Consider the following 10,033-nt stretch of genomic DNA (forward strand, 5'->3'; position numbering starts at 1 on the left):
TTCACAGTGCATTTGTTACTTGTAGCAGTGACTATTTAAATCAAGGAGAGGGTGGGTTGCAGGGGCGTGGGGGGGGGGAAGGAGAGGATCATTTATCCAAAAACTGACAGAAAGAAAAGAAACAAAATTGTTCAGATGGGATGGGGGTGGTGAGGGGGTGGTGGAGGGAAGAAAAAGTGAGTAGGAACCAGGAGGGGGGGCCTGGGGTGGGGAAATAAATTAAAAAAAGGAACAAGTTAACAGCACCAGAAAAGTTACTTCAGTCAAAAGACACTTTTTGAAAAGAATATTTCTCTGTACAAAAAGAAAAATGAAACAAATGTAAAGAAGTCCCCCAAACCAAAGTTTGTGATGCGGGATGGCTGGCTCGGATCCCAAAGGGGTGGGCCTGCAAGGTGGTCACTAAATGGACGCGAGGCGATCAAGGGGATGGAGGAGTTATGTACAGCCCTGGGGGCGGGGGGGCTTGGAGGGGAGTGGTCAGGCGCCACTGGAGTATGGGTGGGTGGGTGGCAGCTGTGCCGCACCCACCCCCTCCCTGGGTCTCCGAAGCCACCCCCCTCCCCATGGGCAAGCTCTTCCTCATGGGGACTCAGCTCTCCCCCCACCCCACTGCCCCTTACCCTGCTCACATCACATAACCTGCATCTTAAATCAGCCCACCTGGGCAAACCCTGTGGTGAGGGGCAGTGTAAGCCCCACCCCAAGCCTTCAAATACAGGCCACCTGCTCTCCCGCCCCCTTCCTCGCCCGGCCCTCCTCCAGGTGTGGTGCGCTCAGCAAGTCTCCTTTCTCCGACCTAGCGACTTACAGGTATCGTTCTCCACCCGCCTTCGTGGACCCCGCGGGGCTCCATATACTCAGGGGCATCCTTGGTTCCCCACACTCTCCTGGCTGCCGTGCCTGGACCCGAGTTTCCGGCACAAGAACTACCAGGAGTCTGGGCTCCATCCAGACCAGGAAAAGCCAGCTCTCCTGACCCTGGGCGGGGCCCCTGCCCCGTGACCCTGCCGCCCTGGCCGCCCTGTGGGGCCGCAGGAAGTCCTCCGCTTGCCCTTGGCACACGTACTTTTACCTGCTTGGAGCTGGCGCGCAACATGGTGCGGGGGCACTCGCCACCTCGCTCCCCGCCCCACCCGGACCATCCTGGGAGGGCGGCTCCTCTGACAACAGAGTCAAAACTAATCTCCCCCCCACTGCCCCCCTTACCCCTTGGTCCGCAGCAGTCTGACAGGAGGCCCAGCCCTTTCCAACCTCACCGCGGCTTTGCTCCGGACGCTGGAGAGAAGAGCTGCTCTCTGGCCTCCGGAGCCATTAGGCCCTCCTCCTGCCACAGGCCCAACGGCCAGTGTGGGCCCCCACCCCGTCCCTCAGGCACTCTTGGACACACCCTGTACCGTCTACCCTGTCCCCACAAGCAGTCCTTGTCCGGTCAGCTCATTTTATTGTGTGTTCATAAAAGAAACCCTTCCCGTCCCTCCCCCCACCCCCAGCTCAAGCCCCCATCCCCAGAGGTGGCTGAAACCTTCAGGCATCCGAAAGCAGCTCCTGGGGGACTGGCCAGGTGACCCCTGGCCTCTGGACTCCTTCCCCGCTGCCCAGCGCCGCCCTGCCTCCAACCCCAGCCACCCCTGGGGGGAGGGGATGCTGCTTCAGGGTCCCCAGCCTCCTCCAAGCAGGTCCCCTGCATGTCTTCCCCAAGAGGCTTGACTTGGGCCCAGGCCCCCTTCCCCGACGATGACGAGGAGGCGACGGCGATGACGAGGCGGCGACGGCGGCTGGGCTCCCAGCTGCAACCTCCCCCCCCCCGCCCCGCCCCCAACAGCCCGCCATCTTAGCCGGTTGGGCCCCTGGCCCCCGCACAGCTGCTCCCCGTCGGCCCTGCTCCCCGACAGAGAGGAGCCTGGAGAGGCAGAGAGATGAGACGATGGAGGAGGGAGGAGGAGGGGGCTCAGTCAGGGCGGGATGGGCTAGCATTCCGGAAGAGCCTGAGGCCACCGTCCCTGGGGAGATGGCGAGAACCTGGGCCAGGCTAGCTAAGGGGTGGCACTGCGGGCCCAGCCAGGCTGGTGGGACCGGGAGAGGCTGGCCCGGCGCCGCTGCTGGGGGCAGGGAGCGTGGCTCTGGGGCTCACCCACACCAGGAAAAGGCAGGGCCCGAAAGGAGGAAGAGGAGGGACAGAGTGGGCAAGCAAAGGTTGAAACAGGCTCCAAATCCAAGTTCCAGGCCGGCAGGCTCCGTCCTGGTGAGGTTTGTTAAAGAAGTCATTTCCTGTTTAAACCTTGAAATCCAAGATGGGTGTCTCTTTCCAATAAAGTAGCTTTGCCTCGTATGACTTCAAAAAAAAAAAAAAAAAAAAAAGCTTGCCTTGCTCTGCTCTGACGGTGCCTTTGCGGAGTGGCCGCTGCCCACCGACCAGGCCACCTGCCTCGCCCGGGCCAGAGGGTGGGATCACAAGATGCGGGGCGCCGACCTGTCGTTGGTGACGGTCCTGCGGAGCCGCACCCCGCGCCGGATGGCCACCAGCATGTCTTCAGCCGGGGGGTCGCTGGTGGCAGCGGGGGGCGGGGTGGGAGTCTCCTCCACGAGGGTGGCCGACAGGGCAGTGGGGAAGGGGAACTGGCCCTCGCCCAGGGCATGGGCGCCAGCCACCAGCTCCCCGAGCTTCTCCACCAGGCTGTGTCGGTTGGCAGCCAGCTGCTGCTGCTGCTGCTGCTCGTCGCCCTCGGCCGCCAGCCCGGCCCCCGGCCCTGGGTAGCTGGCGGCCTCGGGGGACGGGCTGCCCCAGGCTGTGTTGGGCAGGCTGAGCCTCTTCGGGGAGGCCCTGGCCAGGTCCGGGGCCAGGGGCGAGGCGGCCTCGTCGGTGTAGAAGACGCACTCCTCGCTGCCCGCCCGCGTGGGCCCCACGTAGCCGGGGGAGTCGGGCACCGTGGGCGTCTTCACGGGGACAATGGGCGGCCGGATGGGGATGGGGCCGGCGCTGGAGAGGGTGCGACGCACGGCGGGCTTGGTGGAGGGTGTGCGGCGGATGGTGGCCACGCCAGGGGGTGCGCCCGAGGTGGTGGGCAGCCCGGCGGTGGGCAGCCCTGCAGTGGAGGCCGGGCGCTTGGTCTGGATCAGGCGGCGGTAGTTCTGGGCGATGTTGCTGTTGCGAGGGATGGTGGATGACTTGTCGAACTCGGGTGGGCCCTCCCCGTCTGCGTCCCCGTTCACTGAGTAGCAGTCGTAGTCAGAGCCTGGGGGGCACGGGATGCGGTGGGCCTGGGGCCCTGGGGGCCTGTGAAGGCCCAGCCGCCTGCCCCCGGCCCCCGGGGCCTACCTTGGGAGGGGATGGTGTCCTCAGAGCAGGAGGGCGTGGTGGTCTGTGTGCTGTAGCCGCTGGAGTACTGCAGGGAGTCCCGGCTGCTCTTCTGGTGCTCCAGGCTCAGGCCGCGGGTCAGCACCATGGCCAGGTCACTGGCCGCGGGGGACACCTCCTCACCGTGCTGGGGGTGGTAAGACTGCAGGCTGAAGCCTTGCTCCCTGCTTCCCCCTCAGCCCGGACTGCAGGCAACCCCCAACAGGCTGAGCAGTCTGAGCTGGCCCTGCGACCACTTGCCTGGCCTCCTGAAACTGACCTAGGAGTGAAGGTGGGGCCCTGGTTGGGCTGCCCAGGGAATTGCCGCTTACCTTGGCTGCGATGGTGGCAGGGGACATGCGGGGTCGCGGGGCCTCCTCTCCACTGGGGCCCAGGGTGCCCCCGACAGCCGGGCCTGGCTCTGTGTCTCGGAGGAGCTCCACTCGGTCCTTCCTCCGCTGCAGGGTGCTGCCTGAGGGCTGCTCGTGGGGGCCGGCCTTGGCCCAGTCCTGCAGGGCATGGCCAAGGGGGCCCTCACTGTTGCTGAGGTTCAGGGTTTCCGGACCCACATGGGGCCTCAGGCTCAAAATCATGGCCAAGGACAGAGCACGGAGGGCGCTGTGACACCCCAGTCCTGCCAGGCCCAGGGGCAGGATGGGGAGCCCCGGGAGGGAAAGATGTGAGTGTGTGGGGAGTGGCTGCAGATGGTGCCAAGGAGGCCTGTCTCGTGGGGAGCAAGTGCTTCGTGCACGCCCCTCTGGTTGAACCTGGGCCCTCCCTGTGTCTCGCTGCGGGTGCGAAGCACTGACCGTGGTAGGGGAGCTGCACTCGCTGACGGACTGGCAGGTTTCCGAGGCCTCGGAGGATGCTGAGCTGGAGGACTTCTGCCACGCAGAGGCGAGAAGGATGGGCGGGGAGGCAGGACGAGAGGAGGGAACAGATCTGGTCACAGCACTGGCATGCAGTAGGGCCTGCTGACGCAGCATCCCCACCCAACGCCCTCCAGGGCCACAGCCATGAGCGTATGCAGTGGAAGGCAGCACCCAGAGCGCACGCCATGGGCAATGACCTGCCCCCCAGCCCAGCCCGATAACCACACACTTTGAGGATTAACAAGAAGACTGGCTGCTGGTGGCCTGGATGTGGTGGGCAGGGAAAGGGCGATACTAAGGAGGGCAGCGGGGTGCTGGCTTGAACTGCCGGGTTGATGTGTCACTGTTTTCTCAGAAGGGCAGGCCTGGGGGAGGAATGGAGTCCAGAGTTCCATCCTATACATGTTAAGCTGAGCTGCCTGTTAGGTATCTATGCCCAGATGCAATGCAGGCAATTGTATTTACAGTCTGGAGTTTAGGGAGAAGTCAGGTTTGGAACCACAAATCCAGCAGCCGTCTGACAGAATAAGGTGACCTAGGCAGTCAGGATGACGGTGGTTAGAGAAAAGGTTCAAGGACGTCAGGCCGACATTCAGTGCTTTGGACGAAGAGGATGGCCCAGCGAACAGGAGTGACAGGAGCTGCTGGTGGCGTGGAGGAAGACCACGAGCAGGTGATGTCACAGAATCAGGGGAAGAACCTGACGCGCAAAGGAGGGAGGGGCAGTAGTGCTCGGCTGCTGGGGGTCCATGCAGGTGAGGCGGAGGAGTGCCTGTGCAGACCTCCTGAACTGTTTCACAGAATGGTGGGGCAGAAGCCCGCTGAGGACAGGACCGAGGGTGCCCAGGAGGCTCCTGCTCTGGACAGTGGCGGGAACTAGGTGCCCTGGAGGCCCCCCAACTCAAAACAACAAAGAGGGACTTCCCCGGTGGTCCAGTGGTTAAGTCTCCGCACTCCCAGTGCAGGGGGCCTGGGTTTGATCCCTGGTCAGGGAACTAGATCCCACATGCATGCCACAACTAAGACCCGGCACAGCCAAATAAATAAATACATAAATAATAAAAGAACAACAACAACAAAGAATGAAGAAAAAAGCAAGGGCAGAAAACAGGACCATGAGGGTCCCCAGGGCAGAGGCTGGTTTCAGCACTGTGGTTGAAAGACTGGGCAAGTGGCAAGGTGGAGAGCTCACCCTGCTGATGACCCAAATTAAACCTGGAAGGGAACTAATCAGTAGCACCTCTCCAGATCCTCTACCAGCCAAGTAAGATTCTCTAAATCATCCTGGTTTAGACTCCCAGATCTTTTTAATAGTTCATGATGAGCCAAGATGACTAAAATAAAAGGAGCTAAACTCTATAGGTAAGGATTCGGAGAAAATAATACACACATTTAGAATTTTACCAATATAATTGTTAAGACAAAAATAAAAGGAAAAAAGTATTTGGAAAACTCAACGGAAAAATTCAACACCCATTCATGGAAAACAAAACACTTAAACTAGCAACAGAAAGGAACTTCCTTCATCTGCTAAAGAGTTATCTACAAAAATATCAATACTTTTCTTTCTGAGGTTGGAAAAAGATAAGGATGCCCACTATCACCATTTCTATTTAGCACTGGAAGTTCTAGCAGTGCAATAAAGCGTGAAAAAGAAGTAAAAAGCAAAAGGATTGGAAAAGAAGAAAATGGTTGTTTGTAAAAGACATGACTGTGTATGTATTATAGAATATTCAAAAGAACTAATATGTGTTTTTAGCGAGGTTATTGGATACAAGATCAACATAGAAAAAAAATCAAATTGCTAAATATCAGCAGCTAAAAAACAAGTAAAAGACTCTGAAAAAGCCGAAATAATTTAAAATAGCATCAATAAACATCAAATACCCAGGGCAGAAAATCCAGCAGTAGATGTGCAAGATCCTCACATGAAAACTGCAAAATATTATTGAGAGAAGGTAAAGCCATCATAAATGGAGAGACATATGTAATCCCAGTCAGAATCCCAGGGGTTGTTTTTTGTTTTTTTTGTTTTTAGTGGAAACTGACAAGCTGATATTAAAATTTATAAGGAAATGCAAAGGGCCAAAAATTGACAAGGTAATATTGAAGAATTTCAAAGCTGGAGGACGTTTATTACCAGATATCAAGATTTTTTTATAAAGCTATTAATAATTAAGATGGTGTGGTATTGGTACAAGAACAGACAAATCAACCAGTGGAATAGAATACAAACTCCAGAAACAGCTATGCATTCACAGACACCCATTTTATGACAAAGGTTAACACACTACAGTGCAGTGGAGGAAAAGATGGTATTTTCAAATAATTGTCAATTAGATATTCATATGGAAAAAAAGACCTCTACCTCACCACACACACACACACACACACACACACACACACACACACACACACACACACAAAATCAATTCCAGATGAGCTGCAGATCTAAATGAAGAAAAGGTAAAACAAAAAGGCTTTTTTTGGAGGAAAACATCTTTGTGACCTTGGAGTACACAAAAATACCTCAAACAGGACAGAAAAAGCAATAACAATTGAAAAAACAATGGATAAATTGGGCACACATTAAAATTAAGAACTTTAGGTCATTAAAAGACCCCATCAAGGGAGTAAAACAGCAACCCACAGAATCAGAGAGGATTATCAGATAAAAAGACTTGTATCCACAATATATAAGAAGTTCTACAAATCAATAAGAAAAAGACAGACAACCTAGGAGAGAAAAATAAGCAAACGATCTGAACAGGTCCTTCACAAAAAGAGGACATCCAAATGGCCTTTAAAAGTATGAAAAGGTGTTCAACCTCATTAGTCATCAGGGAAATACAAATTAAAGACAGGGCACTATGATATAACACCTATCAGAATGGCTCAATGAAAAGGATACCAGGGTCTGGTGAGGAGGTGGAATAGCAGTAAACCACTGCTGTGCTCTTCCTGCCCATTTAATTATGGGAAGACATCAGAGACACTCAAGATGAGGGATATTCTACGAAATACATAACCAGTATTCAAAAGTCATTTAAGAGGGACTGAGGAGCCATTATAGACTGGAGAAGCCTAAAGAGAGACAATAATAAAATGCAAGGTAGGGTCCTGTGTTGGATCCTGGACTCCTGGACCAGGAAAAGGATGTTAGTGAGAAAGCTGGCAAAATGTGAAAAGAGTCTGTTGACTAGTTAACAGTATTGTGCCTGTGTTAATTTCCTGGTTTTGAAAATTGTTTGGTAGTTACGTGAGATGTTAACATCCGGGGAGACTGTGGGGAGGGTGGGTGGGAACTCTGCACTCTTTTTACAGATTTTCTACAAGGCTAAAATTATTTCAGAATTAAAAAAAAAAAAAACAACCCTTAATGGATAAGTTAAATAGCTATAAAATAGAGAAAAAGTACATTGGAAGATGGACCTGAAGAAATTATCCAGAGAAACAAAGAGATGGGAAATATGACAGTGAAGAAACACACAAATGAAAGTAAGAATAAAGACATAATGGTTGACAGGCTTCCCTGGTGGTGCAGTGGTTAAGGACCTGCCTGCCAATGCAGGGGACACGGGTTCGAGCCCTGGTCCAGGAAGATCCCACATGCCGCGGAGCAACTAAGCCCGTGTACCACAACTATTGAGCCTGTGCTCTAGAGCCTGCAAGCCACAACTACTGAGGCCTGCATGTCTAGAGCCCGTGCTCCACAACAAGAGAAGTCACCTCAATGAGAAGCCCGCGCACCGCGATGAAGAGTAGCCCCCACTCGCCGAAACTAGAGAAAGCCCACGTGCAGCAACAAAGACCCAACTCAGCCAAAAATAAATAAATAAATAAATTTATATATTAAAAAAAAAAAGAGATAATGGTTGAAAATTCCTAGAACAAATGAAAAACATGAATACAGAGATAGAGAAACACAAGCACACCAAGTGAGGTTAAACAAAAACAAATCCACAATTAGATACACTGTAGAAAAACTAAAGTGGCCAGAGAGAGAAGTCAGATCATTCACAAAGGCACAACAGTGACTGACAGCGGACATTACAACCAGCCACAGAATCCAGAACACGGGGAATATATCTTCAAAATGTGGAAAAGGAGTAACTGTCACCCCAGAATTGTATCCCTGGCAAAACTAACTTTCAAGAAAGAGGAAGAATATAAAGCATGTTTACAGATAAACAAAAACTGAGAGTTTACTACTACAGACCCATTCTAAAAGAACTTCTAAAGGACAGATTTTACTTTAGAAAGAAGGAAAGTGACCTTAGAAGGAAGATGGGATACAAGGAAAAAATGAACAAAAGAAGTGTAAACACATATGGGTAAATCTAAACAGATACTGTATGTATAAAATAATGATAAAATTAAGAAAAATGTCAATCATGGGGACGATTAAAAAGGAGACATATATAGCTTATAAGGGGAGGGAGTGGGTGACTGAAGTTAAAATATACGTTAAGGTCCTTGAATTATTCAAGAGGTGGGGCTGTGACTTTGCTACGGATGCATGGTGAAATTTCAAGGCAACCTGTAAAAGAAATGAAATAAGAAGTATAACTTAAAATACAGTAGAAGGAAAATAATGGGGAAAGGAAAAAACAAAAAAGCAAGAGAAGAGACAAAAGCACAGAAAAAGCAGAATGAATGGAAAGAAAAAAGTAAGACAGAAGTCTAAATATGCCAGTAATCATAATAAATGTGAATGGACTAAAAACGTCAATTAAGAGATTGTCAGATTGGATAAGAAAAGAAAATCTAGGCATATGCTGTTTATAAGAGACTCATCTAAAACATAAGGACAGTGAGCTTAAAAGCTAAGAGACAGAAAATGATACCATAAATATTGAGCAAAATAAAGCTCAAGGAGCTGTAGTAATATCATAACAGACTTTAAGCTAGAAAACATAAAAGTAACCGAAGATCAACTACATCACGTTAGGAGATTCAGTTCACTAAGAAGAGTGAACATTTTGAAGTTGTATGCACCTAATGAAATAGTCTCAAAATATATAAAGCAAACAGATAGAACTATATGGGAGAAATGAACAATTCCAGCTTTTCAATTACTGAGAGGTAAAGCAGACAGGAGTGAATGGGGAATGAGGTAGAGGTGGTCAGTGCGGACAAGTCTTTTGAGAAGTTTTGCTGTGAAGGAGAGACTAGGTGGCTGGAGGAGAATATGGAGGAAGGGAGGGCTTTTAAGATGGATGATACTAGAGCACGTGTTTGTGTACTGACAGGAATGAGCCAGCAGAGGAGGGGAGACTGCAATGCAGTGGGGACATCCTTGGGCAAGAGAGCAGGAAAAGAGAGAATGCTGAGCTCAAATGGAGGCACTCGCCATCATGGGGAAGGACAGCACCCTGGGCACGTGGCCTGGCCTCCCTCTGTCTTCTGCTGTAGTTCCTCTGTTTCCATCTCACTGAGGCTGCAGGATCTGAGCCTGCATCTGAAGAGATTCTTGGGCCAGTCTCTGTGTTCAGAATGAGCTGGCCAAAGTGTGGAGAAGGGGGAGGATGTCTGCAGATCCTGGGGCTCCTGGGGGTGCCTCCTAGGGCCAGCCACTCCATCACAGCCAGCCTATGCAGGGGGAGGGTCACAAGGTGCCAGAGCTGGTAAGCTGCTCTAAGACCTTCCAACTCTCCTTAGCCTTGAGGCAGTGAGTTCAGGTTGGTCCTCAATGTGGTGGCCCTGGGGACCTCCAGGGCTAGTCTCAACAGCTGTAGGTGGCCCCCAACGTGGATGGCCTGAGGCTGGCATGAGGCCACTGCACCCTACCCCAGGTGGTTCAGCAGATGCCCCCCCACCTGGC

At 52.2% G+C, this 10,033-nt stretch overlaps 1 protein-coding gene across 1 annotated transcript in view; it reads right to left on the bottom strand.

Annotated features, from left to right (window-relative positions):
- Nucleotides 1-2,366: 2,366 nt before the first annotated feature.
- Nucleotides 2,367-10,033, bottom strand: part of MTSS2 (MTSS I-BAR domain containing 2) — an 18,912-nt gene continuing 11,245 nt past the window's right edge. Inside the window, exons 12-15 of the mRNA XM_007462962.1 lie at nt 4,147-4,221; nt 3,670-3,846; nt 3,320-3,485; nt 2,367-3,236 (exon numbers count right to left, since the gene is read on the bottom strand). Of these exons, the coding sequence (XP_007463024.1) occupies nt 2,452-3,236; nt 3,320-3,485; nt 3,670-3,846; nt 4,147-4,221 (1,203 nt within the window). The 3' untranslated portion in view covers nt 2,367-2,451. The remainder of the gene's footprint in view (nt 3,237-3,319; nt 3,486-3,669; nt 3,847-4,146; nt 4,222-10,033) is intronic.

The sequence above is a fragment of the Lipotes vexillifer genome, unplaced genomic scaffold (genome assembly GCF_000442215.2).
Source record: "Lipotes vexillifer unplaced genomic scaffold, Lipotes_vexillifer_v1.1 scaffold70, whole genome shotgun sequence".
In the NCBI taxonomy this organism is placed as follows: Eukaryota; Metazoa; Chordata; class Mammalia; order Artiodactyla; family Lipotidae; genus Lipotes; species Lipotes vexillifer.